This window comes from Lygodium microphyllum, chromosome 24 (assembly GCF_053477565.2).
Source record: "Lygodium microphyllum isolate KBCC chromosome 24, Lygodium_microphyllum_v1.1.10, whole genome shotgun sequence".
NCBI lineage: Eukaryota > Viridiplantae > Streptophyta > Polypodiopsida > Schizaeales > Lygodiaceae > Lygodium > Lygodium microphyllum.
This window is the reverse complement of record NC_141158.1, coordinates 135719490-135738392: the sequence shown is the minus strand read 5'-3', so window position 1 is coordinate 135738392 and position 18903 is coordinate 135719490. Positions and strand designations below refer to the sequence as shown.

Below are 18903 nucleotides of genomic sequence, written 5' to 3'. Positions count from 1 at the left end.
GTTTCATTAATACTAAGAGCCTATATAGCCTATTAATTGACACGAGATTCAATGAAATGTCCACCTAGAATCCAACCTTCATACAACACACAATACAAGCCATGCCCATTGCAAAAAACAAAGAAAATGGACATCAAATTCATCTCCCCAACACAAGGCCAAACAAGCCTAAGGAGCTAGCAAAGCAAAATCAATCACTACAACATCCTAGCGATTGTGCTCCATACCAACCACCTACACCATCCTAGCATGTAGATGCATTAGCCTACAAGCCAAGAGTCCCAAGATTGTCAAGTCCTTCACATAAAGCTCATTTGCACTAAACCTAATGTACCCCTTGGGTGAACAAGTGTAAGGCAATTACAAGCTCAAATCGAGTATCAAATAGTTGTCTTGGAGCTTTTTGACCTTGTAACATGCAAAAAATATAAATTTTAAGTATTACATTACAATTCCTCTTGTGAGGTTAACCTTTAAGTGCCAAAAAGTTGATTTGGAACTTTTGTGGTTATGCATCAACACAAAATGAGCATAATTATTATCCCAACTAAGAAGGAAAGTGTGAGATTATTAGTTATACTTTTGGAAAAGAAATTTTCAATGTCACTTTTGCACAATAAAAAAACTAGTAAGGATCGAGTAAGAATACGTAGTAAGTGTTGAAGCACAATACTCAATTCACCCTTATGTGCATATCAATACATAACAATCTGTTTTGTCGAAGGTTGAATTGTATATTTGCTTCATTTGTTTCCTAAATTCAAATACTACTGGAAAATGTATTTTTAAAAAAACAAAAACTAGAAAAGTGAAAGCTTGCTTGGATCTCCACTTTAGCTTCCGGTCACACAAAATTGCATACTTCTAACACCAAAATCAGATGCTTGAAATGAAGAATGTGTAAGACAGACTGATCCATGATTAGGATGGGCTTTGGTTTACAGGTAGGCAAATACATTTTCTCGCTGCTTGCCAAATGGATTATGTAGAGAATTCCAAGTGACTTTGAATACCGACAGTTTCCATGTGCACTGACTGCAATCCAAATACTCAAAAACAATTCCTGTGGTTTGTCCTTAGCCCAGTCCTTGATCGGCAGCATAGCACCAGTTGACATGAACCATGTTGGAAAAAAATGAGAAAAAATGAAGTCTGATGCTCAGGGCTCATTCTGAAATGTGGAGTAAAATGTCCCATGGAAGCACATGGGAAGCTGAACTTTAAACTTGGGAATAGCATGCTACACAGACACCGTGAAACTTGAAGGTGCTGCTAGAACTCGTGCAAAAGCTATGTAGCTATGGTTGTGATTGTGAACATCAATTTTCTTTCGGACAAATCTTGCGTGTATAACATCGTTGGTCAGCAGTAAGCATGTTACCCCATTCCCCATTCGTATGATTTTCTTTAACAGTTGATAGTATGATGAGAAATTGGCTATAATGGAGGGTAGAAATAGGAACTCATGGCAAATCCCAGAAAAAGGAGCCCTCCAACTGTGGCTACTGTTCGCTGGGATATCTTCAAGGCCAGCAAGCGACCACCCACAACTGCCAAAGATGTGCATATAGTGTGGCCCACAGTTGCACCCAATGTCACACCAACTGCATTCTTGTGAGTCGCCAACTGCATAAATCAAAAAAGAGCATGCCAAGACAAGATTTAATAACTTTTATCCCTACTTTTGGCATATAGTTTTTGCAAGTCACACTCCTTTCCTGACAAATGCAGAATACCAGAAAACCTGCAAAATTGAACATCAAAGAGAACAAAAAATCCTCATATGCCTAATAATGGTAGAGGATGTCGAATTAAAGAAGCAAAGATTGTGGGATAGAGTCAAAATTTGAAGGCACGGCTCATAGGATCCTGATACAAAATCACAACTAGTGAATATGCCATATTTCACATCTTCATTTCAGTACAAATTCTGAACTTGTCCAACCTACTTGTAAGAGTAGTAATAGTACTAGTACTAGTGGTCATAGTGGTTGTGGTAGTAGTAGTAATGGCGGTGGTGGTGGTCGCAGTGGCTGCAGCTGCTGCTGCAGCAGCAACAGCACTAGTAGTAGCAGTAGCAGTAGCAGTAGCAGGAGAGAGAGAGAGAGAGAGAGAGAGAGAGAGAGAGAGAGGATAGTAGCAGTAGTAGTAGTAGCAGCAGCAGTAGTAGTAGAGAGAGACTACATAATTGCAACTAATACCATTGTGATCAGGTTGTGTCTTCCCAGTTACACTTATTTCTGATTTTTGTAACCAAAGATCTCTACCAAATAAAATGAACACTGAAGTGTGGAAGTTCATTAAACACTACATTCTCAGCACATACCGCAATGGTTGCAATTTGACTTCTATCTCCCCATTCTGCAAGGAATGTCAAGATAAAGGCCTGCCGAAAAAACCAGAAAAGTGGTTGAAATGTCAATAGTGTCATCATAAAGAAATTATCCTAGGATAAAACATTGTAGTCTCCAGATATACTTGTTTCATCACAAAAATTTAAGAACTGACAAATTAAACTTTCTTGTGTACTGATGAACTCACTTTTCTTTTGCATATTCCCAAACAGATACTGCTTCTCACAAGCATAATGCATGCATCACAAGAAACTTGACCAGGATTTCATCGTAGCCTATCTTTGGCCTGATATGCTCCTTTTAACAGTGCCATAGCTTCAATTAGCTCTCAAGAGCTAGGGCAGAATTCTTCCAAGAAAGCCTCCTCAAGAATAACTAAAGAAGAAAGCACTCAAAATATCTGGTAAGGATTTTCAACTTACACATTCTCTGAGCTAAAGGTTGGACATAGCCTAGTTCAATCTCTAATGATCGATTTCATGGGGCAGTGGCTTGAATAGTTCATACTTGATCATGATTCCACAAGCATCCGCTGGAATATAATTTATTTTTAGTTGTATCCAGACTTTTTCCCTGTATTCTGAACTCCCTTTTCCACGTCTTACAAATCCAGGCTGGATTGTTGCAAAGTTCCAACAAGTTTCATATGTAGTTCAAGGGGTGAAGCTTCTTCATAAATGCACCATTAGAGGCTATGTAAGTTGAGATTTTTCATTGCATGAGCATGTGCCTGCTATACCCATTGAAGGATGATGTAATCCAGTTGAACACATAGCACAGGTGCATTAAGTTGCACTAGCTAAAGCTTAGATCTTAAATGCACTAGCTTAGGCTTAGATCTTAGACTAATTGAAGTCCATTTAGAACATCCCTGTAGTAAACTCCCTTTATGTTCGATTCTGGCATCCACATGGAGTAGATATATATGATGACGATGTATGCACACCAAAGGGTTTAGGAACGATCAGTTCTGGCATTTTTACCTGGATCAGACCAGCTCAGCCCATATCTAATCCTAGGACTTCCACCTGAGACAAGAAGAAATAACAACACAAGATAATGACTACAGGAAGAAGGAATAGATAAAAGAGTATTCTTGGCAACTTTTAAGATCATCATTGACAGAAATGTCAAACCTTATTTCCAATCGTTGATCAGGTGAATCAAGAGAGAGAAGAACCATATTGCCAAAACCAAGAGTGCCATGTGATAGCTTTTGACTGCAGAAAGTATACAAGTCAAAGAGAGTTTCCTTGGGAAAAGCCAGCTCTGATAACACTCTAAGATGAAAATGATGTGATCTAGGTCAAACTGGAGCTCAGGAGAAAAGATATCGCAGTTCTGGAACTGGTTGCAAATACTAAGCTGATTGCAATGGAATTTAGGGGAGCAAAGGTCAAGAATGTTGCATCTTGAAGTAGCTCACAAAAAAGGAGAGCACCAATACATGAAGGCAAGAAGAATCAATAGAGAGATTTGTGAGGGGTAGAGTTCTGCTTCTGACTTTCAGTCCAGAGTTTCTTTTTGCTTTCCTCAACTTTTCTCTCTTTCCAACTTTTGCTCTAACTTAATGGCTACACCCGAAAAAGCTAAAATGCAGCTTTGTTTTTTCTAAAACACTGATTTTACAATAGCAAGGCCAGGATGATGTCAAATCAAAAGGCCGACAAATATATATATATGTGGTCCAAGTTTGATGTGATCCAAACTTCAAAATAGTTTAGTTTCCGAATCTTTTTGTATAATCACTCAGATTGGAGGCTATCCATTCCATCTCCACATCCCTTTCGGAATGGATAGAGAGATACTGGGCCTGCAACATCCACGGACACAGTGGATCTTGAACTTGGAGCATCATCATACTCCAGTCTCGTCCCTCATATTTAGATCAGTCAGATGACAAGCTGTAAATTTGATCTTTCTTTATATTACCACGACCATACCAAATAGAAGTGGACAAAACAAATATTTGCATTAGGATCTAGGCAACAGGATGTTGAGAAACCCTTCACCCGCAGTTTGCGTTTTGCGTTTAGGGTTTGCAGCCCCAAAAAGGGCCGCCATCCTAGATTGAATGTGCCTATTTATAGGCCACTCTCTCGTTCATTCCTTACGGCTGATTCATTCAGTCCGTCACCTCTTCTCTCCAACCTCTCCACTACCCTCACACCCCTTTAGAAGGACATTGCGGTTCGTGGTTAGTGGCTGTCTTCATCATCTTCCTTGTGCTACGGCACCCTTGTTCCCTTGTATCACATTCACTCCATGATTCAGATCTTCATCATTCCATTCATGAGAGTTTATTCTCTCTTCTCTTCTCTTCTCCATGTTTGCCGAGTTCACTCCGTATTCCTTCCCGCCAACCCTACTGTCTCGCTGGTACGTCATCTTTTGACATGGTATCAGAGCTGGATCTGCTCAAACAGCAACAAAGATCCTCCACTCCAATGAAGGCAAAGACCGGTGGCGAGTTCGACATCCACTTCTTTTCTTCTTCAGCTGCATCAAAATCTCGTTTTTGTAGATTTCAGGTGTTTTCAGCTTGCTGCCCACACCCCTTTCGCGGAGGGCATCGCAGTCTTAGCTGTCCCTTGCTATCATCTACAGTCTGGCACCTATTTCCAGCCTTCCACCCGCAGTTTGCAACTGTTTACAGCAGAACGACTATTGCTGATCACTCTCCATTCAAAAAATAATCTCGTTTTTGCAAATTTCAAGTATTTCAGCTTGCTGCCCACACCCCAAACGTGGAGGACATCGCGGTCCAAGCTGGCCATTGCTGTCTACAACAGTCTAGCGCCTGTTTCCACCCTATCACACACTGTTTGGAGTTGATTTCGGCATATTGACTGCTGCTGCTGGTTTTTCCTACGTTTTTAGTGTTTCTCTCTCCTACAGGCTGTCCTGCCTACGTTTTTAGTCTTTCTCTCTCCTCACCTACGTTTATCTACTGGTTGCAACCTCTTACTGCTGGTCACATCCTCCTCCCACTAGCAGCTCACTTCAAGCCCTTCCACTGCCCTCCCATCCCTTGAGGCGAGTATTGCGGTTCATGGTTCATGGTGGCTGACCTCTTCCTTCTTCAGCAAGGCACACTGGTATCCATGGCTTCTTTACCAACAGATGACCAAACTACTGGGTGCTCCTACTGTGGCATCATCGGCCACACCACCGATGCTTGCCGACTTCGACCTTTGCTCCCCACCCCCCCGGAGTATATGTGTCTTCCACCAGGCAATCCTTGTGCCACCTCTCCTTTCTGGGCCAAAGAGATCGTTCTGCGTCGGCTATCAAAGTACTATGCTCAAGCCAATAAGACGCATTTGATGCATACTAAGTCCTTTTGAGCACACGGAGGATCGGTTGGCGTACGACCTCCTGGAGATCGTCACAACGCCAACGGCAATCTTCTTCCACTTATTTTCAGGTACAGTGGCTTCCACGACCTATGGATCTGCAATCCGCTCCATCGAGAGACAATGATTGTTTAATACCGTCTCCTTGTCAGTCTACTCCTTCGAGAGACAGTAGCTGCTCGACTCCTTCCTCTTCTTCAGCTACCCAGTCTGCTCCACTAAGAGACAGCGACTGTTGCCCACCTCTTGCTCATTCTGAGCCCCATCCTTCCCCACCCTTGACTACTCAAGTTCGAGAGGCTACCTCTGGGAGCTCTTCGGCACCCCAGATACCTTCTTCGACACGACCAGCGGCACTTCCTTCGTCATCAAACATTTCGGAGTCCATGATCCATGAGTTTTTGGATTCCCTATCTACTTCAGAGAGGGATTCAAAGGGGGATGTTATTTCTTTGCCCTCAAAGGGGGCATCTACTTCTTCTTCGACTTCAGCGTTGCCCCTCCACCTCCCACCTCAGAGGGGGAACCTACTCCACATGAAGTTCTTCAACCATCCTCTACTTTCTTGGGGTGGCTGTCTTTGACCAGTCATCTCTTCTACTGATATCCAAGATCTTCAGGTACCACCTAGATCGGGACCTCAGAGGTTCAGCTGCAACTTGGTGACGAGGCCTTCGTATTCCTTCCAGCATGGATGCATGTAGCTAGTAGCTTCTCTCTCGAGGTTGAGTTTCGGGTTCTCCAATTCACTCTATCTATTGTTCTTTACTACATGTTCCCTTTGCGGTGGAAATCTTGTATCTTTGGGATCCTCTACATCTTCTTCCTCCTCTTCTTCTTACCTTGGTCACTTGGTTAGCATGGAGCCACCTCCCGAGATTGAGTACGGGCATATCCTTATGGTTCTCGGCACCACACAAAGTCCGACATTCCTTCTATGCATTGCATGTTTTCATCATCTTTATACTAGGGCACTTGGGTAAGTGAACAATTTTCCCACAAGGGACACTGTCCAAGTGGCATCTGCTGCATGAGCATTCTTCAGCAAGTAGCATTGCATCTCCACCTCACTCTTCTCTTGTTCCCCTTTTTGGGCCTGACAGGGGGTATTGAGAAACCCTTCACCCACAGTTTGCGTTTCTGCATTTTGCGTTTAGGGTTTGTAGCTCCAAAAAGGGGCGCCATCCTAGATTGAATGTGCCTATTTATAGGCCACTCTCTCATTCATTCCTTGCGGCTGATTCATTCAATCCATCACCTCTTCTCTCCAGCCTCTCCACTATCCTCACACCCCTTTAGGAGGACATTGCGGTTCGTGGTTCGTGGTTCGTGGTTCGTGGCTGTCTTCATCATCTTCCTTGTGCTACGGCACCCTTGTTCCCTTGTATCACATTCACTCCATGATTCAGATCTTCATCATTCCATTCATGAGAGTTTATTCTCTCTTCTCTTCTCTTCTCCATGTTTGCCGAGTTCACTCCATGTTCCTTCCCGCCAACCCTACTATCTCGCTGGTACGTTATCTTTTGACACACGAACCACCACATATATCAAATTTAATATTTTTTTCAAGTTGGGACTCAATCTTCTGACAGAATCAAGGCAACAGGAACCATCATACATGCCGAGTAATCTTCTTTTCAAGTTGGGACTCAAACTTCTTATGATGCCATCCTTGCGAGGTATTTGAGGGACATTAAGATTAGGACAGTATATCAGAGAAATTAAGCCTTGCTTCATAGTGATGAACAGTATACCAGCAAGGCTTCCTTCACAATCTCAACATGGAAGAGAAGCTGAAATCAGTCAGAGGACCTAAAATTGCATTGCAAGTTTGCTGCTTTAAAGAGCAGCTCTGAGAATGGTAAGTAGTAGGGGGATTCAGTAGTAAAAAGGCGAACAGAGGTGAGCAAGATGCCAATAGTCATATCTTCAGATGCTATGAGAAGGAAAGAGCATTGCAGCTTTAAGCTTAAAAGGAAAAGTGAGGCTGCAACAGCAGGTAAGGTATGTCTATATGCTCTTCGAGATGACGAGAAAAGGGTTAAATCGAGTCTCAGATGAATGTGTATGATAGAGGCACAATGCACTATGAGAACTTCCCCTGCAACATCCCATCACTCCAGTCCAACCCCCATCACTCCGGTCCATGCATAATGAAATAGTCCAACTGTGCACTGTCTTTCCAGCAAAATGCTTCCAAAGCAATATTTGGACTGCTCATTCTCTGCTCTCTCACGTCAACTCCTCAGAAACCTAGTACAGAGACTGAAAATTTGTCTCATTTGGTGCTACATTTAATTGTCCACCACTAAAAAGAGATAACAAAGTGATGTATGTTAAATTATATTCACAAACATCCATGTAGAAGAGTTTACCCCAGAGTGGAATGGGCATATATTGATTTAAAAACCTTCGTAGTGAGGGAAGATTGTGTCATGTCAATCCTAAGTGTGTTCACATACATCACTACCAAAACATGATAACAATGCACGTCCGTGAGTTGTACTACTGAATTAGCCTACTAAGGGCCAAGATTGGAAAGCTAGTGAGTAGGGCTTTCTAAATGATAACAATTGTACAAGCAATCCAATAAGGATAAAGAAATACCACAAGAGGCACATGATTTGGTGCCATGTTTTCTTTGTGTCTAGATGCAAGTGTTTGATTTGTTTTTCTATCAATGAATATCTATTTTAAGATTAAATTCTTCCAAGTTAAAGCTCACTGCCCTTTGAGTCACACTGTACTACTTTCTATGATCCATAAGTCTCAACTCAAAAGAAAACTCCAATTTAACCTAAAATCAAAAAACGGTGACAAAGAATCAAAATATCCCAAGATTTGCCTAAGCAACAGTATACCTCCAAAAAGATGGGAGTAACAAAGCGTGAGAACAGCCTTCGCCAAAACGTCTTGCCTTGAGAACCACCTTCAAGCTTCTCTTCCACCTATACTATATCCAATAGTTTGACGATTACAATTTTGTAACAAACAAACATACTGAACTTGTTCATACAGTTATGCAACTATCAATAGAATGGTCATGGATGCTGCATGATTAAGAGATTATTGGAATGCAAATGCTACCAATTCTACCTATAGATACACATGGCAAGTTCAAAGAAGTTAGCTATGCGTGCAAAAATGAACAAGAGACCCCATCTGATTGAACAATAAGAACCAAACGCATATAATTACAAGACATGAAGAATTTAGCACTAGCAGAAAAAGGAAAAGACTCTCTAAACAATCTCCAACTGGCATGCATGACCATTACAAATGAACGGCAATCACCAAAGTGGTGAACAAATAAAATGCTGACATGTGACTTCGTAATTTGGGAAAAACAGTATATGGTTTCCAAGCTTCACTTAGCACTAGAAAGATACAAAAAAAGCACTCAGACAAGATATAATCAGCATACCTCTTCAAGCTCTTTCTGCGGTGTATGCTTGGAATCTGATCTCCAAGCGATATAAAGTAAGCGGAGCCCAAAAAATGTATAGAGAACTGCAATGAAACCGTCTGATTCAGGACATTTAACTTTTGGCAGTACAATAACAAATGTAACAATTATTAAAACAAGAAACAGCCTAATATGCAAATGAATGCCAGCATGTGCATATAAACATGCAGAAAAAACAGAACTTTGTACCAGTTGCTGCACTATTGGTGTGCTTTCTGGATATTAAGTTGGGTACTATGCGGCCCAGACCAGTTGAAAGTACCTGATCAAACCAGAGTGATAGAGGTTAACCCAGAACATTAGCACATATGCTTACTAGGTTGACTTGAGCATTGTGAACTGATGCCTGCAAAACAGTAAGTGACAAAGCTCAACTCACAACATTAGCACATCCATTGAGTATTCTAGAGGGGGGAAATAAAACATATCCACTGAGTAGGTTGACTTGATCTACGAATGATGATGCTTCAACATTTGAAACTATTTAATAATGTCTACATGATATCTCCTTAGGTGCAAGATAACGTTTCTGCAAGCCCAGCATTTCATGTGTTTCATCATGCCCATCAGCCACAAAGTTCCCAACAAGATTTTAGGATTGCTTGAGCAAGCTCACATAAATATTTGTGCGATCCATTTCTGCTCTGTGAATGGGATTTTCCTGGTCTTTTTCACCACTTCACAACAGCAATAATTTATTTTCACTGTTCATATAGAAGATCAAATGCCTTCAGGCTAAATAATGCAAAAAGCAAATCTACTGCTAGGCCAAATGACACAAAGGGCATACTTAACCTATCCTAGAGCACTCATGTCAGAAAGCTTGCAGGAAGAAGCATGTAACTACAATGCTGGACCACCTTTGAATGGCCTCCTCTATTCCTGCCATTCACAACCTTGGCTTATTGCTAAATAGGTGAGTTGGAGTAAGCTTCAATTGCAAGCAATGTGAAACCAAGGCTTAGAACATAAAACAAAACAGGTAGCTGATTAGAGATTACAGTACGATGATTTGCAAGATACAACCATTTGGCAGTCGGTTGGCATACTTGCCAGTGGCAACTCATCGGAAGCATTCCAGGTTTTGTCATACATGTAAACCACCTCCACTTGGACAGAGCACAAGTGTGTGAAACATGTTAGGCACTACTGCAGCCCGTGGCAAATAAAGTAATAGGTAAGGCATCATAGAAACAGGGGATGGCCCCCGAATGCTAGAACAGCATCCCAAGACAAAACTGTCTCTGGGACAACATCCCCTGTCCCGTCCCAACAAGAGGCCGCAGATGGGAAAGGACGCGTCCCCAGGAGAGGGACAGCCAGGGATAGCTAGGATGTTCACATGACCCTTCATACACAAAGTCACATATTTCAAATCACATGGCCCTTCATAACCACAAACCCTTTGCACACAGAATCTCTCTAACTTTATATACCTAAACAAGAAAGGTACTGTCCCACACCCTGACCCTGTCCCATGCTTTTGGCCATCCCCACCCCCCATCCCACATACCTATGCAAGGTGTATAAAGACCCTTAACAATTGAGGGGCCAAACAGGGTCAAGCGCTTGCCAAAAAAGTGACCCAGCAACACAAATAGCATTGATATAGTGCTTAACAACCTAGATATGACCCACCTACAGTGTGCTGGCAGGGACATCCTATCCATGCACAGTTCAGCTGCTCGAGCATGGACACAAATAGATGCGGGCAGATGCAGACTGGCAGCTGACTGCAACACCTAGCAGACCATGACACCAGTTGCAGGACAGGTGGAGCAAGCTGAACAGGCAAAAAGGTGAATTGAACCAGGTTGGAGCATTCTCAGGCCAGACTGCACTAAATGGGTCTCAGTTTTGCCTGATTAGAGCGGCCCAGATTGTAGACAGGACTTCTAATCACATAATTTTTCCAGCTCTAATCTTTCCCTTCTCCAGATGTAGGTGGTTATGCATATTTGCCTGCCTTCCCATATCTATTTTCTGTCTTGGACAGGTTTCTCTGCACTCTTAAGGTCCAATTGTGATGATGGAACCATTAGCTGTTAAATGTTTCTTCCCTGGATCTCTGCTCCCAGGTCCATAGCTGTTCTGCATTTCTGATGTCACTCAGGGACTCAGAGGTAATTATGGTGTTTGGCTGCTGTTACCCCAAAATTAGAGATGGCACACTATTAACACTGGTTCTATATTGCCAAAGGGATATCAGGCAATAGCAAAGATAATGTAGCATGTAGATGTCAGATCAAGATGTGTGAATGCAAAGCCAACCAATCCCCCTTGGCAGTTAAGGTGTTTCCATTGAAGCATGGCACGCAAAAGTCCATAGGCGGAACGAATAATTTCAATTTTATGTGACACAAAATGCAGCTGCATCAGAAGATTCAGTGTTTGCGACTACCAGGAGATTCAGCATTTGTGACTAGGTGAGGCCCAATCCAAACAAGATACCTTCTACTTATATTCATCCTGGAGGTACCCAGAGTCATTATCCAACATCTATTCCTCAAAGTACATAAACAGCATTTGTGACTAGGTGGGGCCCAATCCGAACAAGCTACCTTCTGCTTATATTCATCCTGGGTGTACCCAGAGTCATTATCCAACGCCTATTCCTCAAAGTACATAACAGAGTTATGCTGGAAGACCGAGTGAAGGCAAACTTGATGCAGATACATATGCATCTAGCTAAAACATACAAAGAGGTGCTCTACATCCAACCATAAGTAGAAAGAGCTCCATCAAAGCCTCCATATCTTCAGCCTTGTATGATTTTGTATGCAGCTAAAGTTGTGCCTTGCTTCAAATATTTTGAAGTGGATCTTGTGATCGAAACATCAGAGCAAAACCCCCAAAGTTAAGCATGAACAAATACAAGAAAGTTGCATCTTCAAAAAATATGCTCTGAAACTCAATGAGGGCACCCCAAAGCGTCCCCTTTTACTTGATGAAGTCCAACAAGAAAATTTGCACTTACTACTCTGAGATTTTCAAAAATTATGCTCTGAAACTCAATGATGGAACCCCAAAGGCATCCCCTTTCATTCGATGAAGTCCAAAAAGAAAAATTTTATTTACAACCCCAGGACATTATTGCGATGCAATTTAGCCAAGGCAGCGTTCCAGCAATTATTTAGATGATGCATAGAGGATGGAGTAACTCGTGACCAGAAAGCATAGAAATGATATACTCTAAAGGTTGAGTTGTGATCTGAGATTAATATGCTGGCAGCAACCATCCTTAATGATGAGATATTGGAACATGATGTTACGATCTGGATTGTGCATGTCACTAGCTTAACTCTTAGCCACTTACTGTCATTATTATGAGAGCGCTCAGAGCACCTGACAGCACAATGGATCGAGGATGCCGCATTGCCAACAATGCCGCAATTATGAACGTTTCATCGCCAATCTACAACGACACGATGGAAGTCAGCCTAGCAGTATTCTTCTGCAAACAACATCGATGGATTCCCAATCTTAACCGACAAGAGAGACCTCGCTGACTAGAATCATGGAGAAGCTTGTGAATAACGCATCAAATAGCCCTCCTGCTTTTGAAATGTAGGGATTGGCATATAATTGCCAGTCATCAGACCCGGTTGAATTTTCATCATCGGTGCCATGAAACAGCTGTGACAAAGGCCCATCTATCAGATCCACACCCCCAATAAGGCATGAATAACAGAGGATTGCAAAGGCCTCACCTTGACTCTTAGACTCCCACCGCCTTCCGTCGTGGCCTGGATGTCACGTTACACAGAATCATCAGTCTCTCTCTCTCTCTCTCTCTCTCTCTCTCTCTCTCTCTCTCTCTCTCTCTCTCTCTCTCTCTCTCTACACACACACACACACACACCCCCACCTGCTCACAGGCGCAACGAAGGACGATTGAGGAGACGAGGAGAAGGAACAGAGGGAGCCCGCCGGCCCATGGAAATCGTGGTGTCGCTGCCATGGCTCCTGGGCATCAAGATCCAGACTACACTGCTCAGCCAAGTTCCAAGTCACAATGGTAACAGTCCGGCCATGATGAATGTGTGCTTGAGTGCACGCGCGTGTGCGCGCGCGATTGAGCGAGAGAGAGGAAGCGATTGAGAGACCTTAGCGTTAATTGAGAAAATGAATGTTTCCAAATGGGCCAATTGATGATGATTCTAAGGCTTCTCAAAATGTAAGGCTTTTGAGAAAATGTTGAACGATTACTATGGTCTACTAACCGCACTGTGGTGATGTAGATATCTATCTATCTTCTCACAATATAAATGTTTCAATCGCATATTTTTTAAGAATGTTGAAGCCTGTGGTGAAGATCCATTTGCAAACTCTTCGTCGTTCGACTCCTACTCCTACCCCCTTTGCCCCACATCTAGTTTTGCACAAACTTTTCCTTTCAGTCGTACTCCACATATTAATTGCAATATTTGCAACCCTAATACTTCAAGAATGTGTACCTCACTAAAGAGCTTTTAAGTCCCTTAACAGCAACTTTATAGCTATCAAACTCGCAAACACTGCTTGGATATTGAAAATACTACCTCCCAATTTAACCAAGTTATCCACATGATTGACTCTAGTCCAAGGGAAAGAGTTCCTAGCCTCCAAAAATGGCCACAATCACCAAAGCTCTGATGGCATTGCAATCGGACATGGAGGCTGAGTTTTTCTATAATGTGAGAGTATAAACATTTTACATCACCAAAAAAGTTGGTAAAACAAGACCTATAATACTACAACTTCAAACCAAAGTTTTCATCAATTTGCTTCCAAAGCCATTGCAAGCTTCTTATGTGTAACACATGCGTCAACAAAAATGTTATTGCTATGACTAGTTAACAAGTGTCTAGTGAACTTGATGTAACCATAAACAACATGGTTCCTAAGGGACCGGATTGCCTAAGCTTTGTACAAGCTAAGAATTGTCCAAATATTTTCTGAGATCTCATTGAGGTCACCTCCATCACCCAAAATCATCTTCTTCTTCTAATGGACCATTGCAAATTTTCTCCATATCTTTTTTAATTTGCTTCGATAGAGTTCCAAAATAGGTGCTTCATGTCTTCTTCTTCCCTCTTGAAAAGGGCACAAAAGGGAGAAATTCTCTTGAAATCGAAAATCTTATTCCGACTCGGTGATTTATTCGGAAGTAGCACAACAAGGTGTTCAATGGAAGACGTGGGATCACACAAAAAGTTTTCTTGAGACATTTTTTCCACGTCTTGGTAGTGGCTTTGAGGTTCATCTTTTTTTCTGAGTTGTAGGGCTTGGCAATCTCCAAAATTTGCTCGCCATTAGGCTTTCTAAAGTCACTCCTCTTCTTTAGTGACAAGAGCGGGTTTGCCATCCTCATTCATCAGAGTGTGTAAGTAGTCCAATTTATCACGAAGGTACGCTCTAGCCTTTCTCCACCTTGGATAGGACAATGCACCATCCTCCTTGATCAAACAGACCTCACCGCCCTACCACGTTTCACACTACCTAAGCCACTGCCTTGGGAGCAAGCACCCAACTGGCCACCCTAAATACAGCTGCCAAGAGCTTGCTATGCTGCATATCACCACCGCCTATGTGGCTACAAATTGCTACTGCATGATAGCTATAGAATGCCACCCTGGTGGGCTATGCAATGCCATCTACTAGGCAAGAAGCTCGGAATGAGAATGCTGCCACTAGTGTTGCTGCCCTCAATTCACTAATCGACAGCAGGAGCAACTATAGATTGATTCACTAATCAAAGCAAGTGCAACCAAGGGTAATTCTTTGATCTATGATTCCTCGAAGAGCATGCGCTACTTGTCAACATCACAAATAACAGTGCCATACTATCACCTCCAATCCTCAAAGGACAAAGACCTGCTTATTTTCACTGCCGTGCCTGAGCAGGCCAGCTGGAGTAATAGGCATCAATGTTGGGATAAAGGGCAATGCCCAATACAGTACCCATGCCTGCTCTAAGAGGCTGGGCTTGTATATGACATATATACCTATCTGAAAACTTTATTGGGTACTCTTGAGTATCACAAAACTACTGTGTCATTGTCTCTCTCTCTCACCTGCATCTACAACTTCATTCCTTTGATCTCTACATTCAACAAAGTGGTATCAGAGCGCAAGACTTGGAGTTGGAGCTTGGCATTGGAATTGGAGCTTGGCAACAGGGTCAACAGGTCTTTTTTTGAATCTGAAAGGAAAGTGGAACCCAGGAGGAAGAAGCTTGGCTGTGAGAGCTATGGCAGATGGAGAGCAAGAGCCAAGAGAGAGAGAGACTCAAAAGTGGAAACTCCAACAACCACAATGTGTGACTGGGCCTTCCTTTATTCAAACTGTTACTAAAAGAATAAATAATAAGTGACTGTGAGACGGGTGCCCACCACCTGCAGTGTGCAGTGGCAGGTACTGTTAGTGTACTAATACACGGGCGACTAGGCAGAGGCTCCTTTACGCCCAACAACCTCCCACTTAAAGGTGAATCTGCCCCAGTGAGAGAGAAAAAAGAAAAGGCAATACAACATGTACACATGTACAACAGGATGAGGAAAAAGATGTCATCTCATCCAATGCCCATCAATCTCCTGAGGAAGGCAAAGAGCTTGGTAGTGAGGCTCTTCGTGAGCAAGTCTATAGGATTTTGCTCAATCAGAATCTTGACAAGGTCAACAAACTTGTCCTCAATGACCTTGCGAATGAAGTGATATCTCACCTCAATATGTTTCGTCTTTGCATGGAAGACCGAATTCTTAGCCAATTGAATGGCACTCATGGAATCTGAATGCAGTGTAGGCATAGCATCTGTCATACCAAGGTCAGCATCAAACGGCCTAACTAGATAGCCTCCTTACAAGCCTTTGTGGCTGCAATATACTCGATCTCTGTAGTAGAAAAGGCCATACACTTTTGCGCCCTAGACATCCAAGAGATAGCCCCTCCAGCATGAGTGAACACATAGCCAGAAGTGGACTTCCTACTATCTGCATGTCCTGCATAATTAGAGTTAGTGTACCCCACGACTCTTGTATCCTGGCTGCCATAACAAAGACGCATATCTGCTATGCCCTTCACGTACCTCATGATACCCTTCACAACATCCCAATGTTTCTTGCCAGGTGTAGCCATATAACATGCCACAACTCCAACTGCAAAAGAAATATCTGGACGGGTGGCTATCATGGCATACATAAGACTGCCCACGGCTGATGCATAGGGAATCTTAGCCATGTCGGCCCTTTGCTCATCTGTCTGCGGATAATCAGCCTGTGAAACTTTCACATGAGAAGGTAATGGATAGCCAATAGGCTTAACATCCTGCATACAAAAGCGCTCAAGGACTTTATGAATGTACTCCCTCTGTGACAGATAGAGTAGTCCATGAGAACTATCGCGCGTAATGCGCATACCAAGTATATCCACATAGAGTACCAAAATCAGTAAAGAATCGTCACGGGCTTTCTTCGTGTACAAGCACAAATCCATAGCACTGCGGTTGTAGCCTTGTGACTGCGTGAATGCATCAAACTTATGGTACAATTCCCTGGTGCCTGCTTCAAGCCATATAGACTCTTCTTTAGCTTGCACACTAGGTGTTCCCTGCCAGGGTTTGCAAAGCCCTTAGGCTACTCTATGTAAATCTCACCATGCAAGTCCCCATGTAAAAAAGCCGTCTTGACATCCATGTGGTACAAGTCCAAGTCAAGCTGTGCAACCAAGGCCAAGACTAAGTGTAGGGTGGTCATCTTGACCCGTTGAGTGTTGAAATGACTTGTTTTTTGGCTGATTTTTGTTGTTTTAGAGAGCTGAATGGTTGATTTTATGAGATGATTGATTGGTTTGGAAGTGGTTTGAGAGTGTTTTGGATGATATTGATTATGTTTTGGAATTTCATGATGATTTTCAGTGGAGATATGAGGTTCTGTGATGTTCTGATTGGTTCTGTATAGCTTCTGTTTTGTTCTGATTGTCTTCTGTATGAAGCATGGATTGATGATTGATGAAGATTGAGATCTTGTGAAAGCTTATTGAATAGTTTTTGAGAGTTTGGAATGGTTTTGGTACAAGTTATGAGGTTTTGATGACCTTCTGTAACCTTCTATAGGTCTTCTGTAGAGCCTCTGTCTCTGTTCTGTAACTGTACTGTAGCTGTTCTGGTACTGTACTGTGACCGTTCTGTATGCTTCTGTATGTGTTCTGTAGAATGTATGTGTAGCTTGGGAAAGTTTTCTAGCCTTGGAAAGAGGTGAATACAAGTGCAAAAGAGCTAAAAGAAGTCAAAGAAGTAGCTGCTGAAGACTCAAGTAAAGACTGGAGTGAAGTGACAGTAGTGAGCTATGAAAGGACACTGTAGTGGCTCTGGTGACTCTTCATATCAGACATACCTCTTGGGAGGGGTATCCACGACCTAAGAAGGATTATTGAGAGTGATTATGAGAGATTGTAGTGAGGATATGATGTATTATTGATGGAGAGAGAGAGAGAGAGAGTCAGAGATAGTCAATTCTATTAAAACAGAGTGATTGTATGTGAGAGATTGAGAGAGAAGACTATGAAGATATTGAAGATAAATACTATGTGATGTATTTCCATTCAAAGATGGTGTATTCCTTTGCTTTCTTTGTTCTATTGATGGATTTTGTGAAGATATTGAAGAATATGGTTGATTCTATCAAATCCTGGGAGATCTACATGATGCTGCATGAAGATTTGTTGTGCCTGGTGTTCTTTTCTTCATTGTGATCATATAAAACCTAATAAAAAAGCTTGTTGATGTTACAAGATAGATTTTCTTGCAAGAGAATTCCCTTTTCCTTGGTGTTCCTCTTGGGGCTCCATGACCACAGGACAAAAGACTTCATCAAAGTCAGCACCATGCTCCTGCTTAAAACCCTTAGCAACCAATCGAGCATTATATGTCGGCTTGGGGTGTCCAGGGGTACTTTTCAACTTGTACACCCACTTGCATAGCAAAGCCTTCTTACCTTGAGATAAGGAAACCAAGTCCCAAGTCTAATTCTTATGCAATGAGTCAAGCTCAGAATGCATAGCCCTCTCCCATGAGTGACAATCACCCCTGCGCATAGCCTCATCATAAGTGAGGCTCTCCTGCATTTGTAACCAGTACATAATCTATAGAGGGCGCAAAACGGTCAGGAGGTCATCTATCTCTAGTAGAATGCCTCAACCCAGGCTCTGTTGGCTGACCAACATCATGTGTAACATCAACATATCTAGCATCTGGGCCATGAGCATCAGGTGATGCTGCACGCTATCTAGCTGGCCATGGAGCAGGCTGAACGAGAGGAGGTGGCTCCTCCTAAAAGACAACTCTACGTACCTCAACCACTTTCTCAAGCTGCATATGCATTTTGTCCTCATGAAAGATGACATCATGGCTGCAGATTACTTTCCACGCCTGCGGATCCCATAGACGATAGCCCATCTCTCCTGCATCTCCATAGCCAATGAAAATGCATTTGACACTTTTAGGATCCAGCTTATTGTGTTTGTCCTTAGGCATATGGCAGAATGCCTCACATCCAAAGACACACAAATGATCATAAAAGGGGGGCTTGCCTGGCCATACCTCCTCTGCAACCTAAAAGTCAATGCCACTGCTAGGCGACCTGTTAATGAGATGCACTGCAATAGTAACTACCTCAACCCAAAAGTGTTGCGGTAAGCCAGCCTGGCTAAGCATGCTATGGACCCTTTCCTGAATGGTCCTATTCAT

The 18903-nt window shown here is 42.5% G+C and overlaps 1 protein-coding gene across 1 annotated transcript; it reads right to left on the bottom strand.

The window, feature by feature from the left end:
• Positions 1–862: 862 nt before the first annotated feature.
• Positions 863–13331, bottom strand: LOC148015700 (GDT1-like protein 4). The gene is made up of 9 exons (XM_087664913.1): positions 13048–13331; positions 12890–12925; positions 12681–12815; positions 12496–12594; positions 9369–9441; positions 9138–9223; positions 8575–8661; positions 2327–2386; positions 863–1626 (listed from the first exon to the last, which is right to left on the bottom strand). The coding sequence occupies exons 1-9, from the start codon at positions 13138–13140 to the stop codon at positions 1438–1440; spliced, it is 858 nt and encodes a 285-aa protein (XP_087521039.1). The 5' UTR covers positions 13141–13331; the 3' UTR covers positions 863–1437.
• Between the last annotated feature and the right edge of the window lie 5572 nt (positions 13332–18903).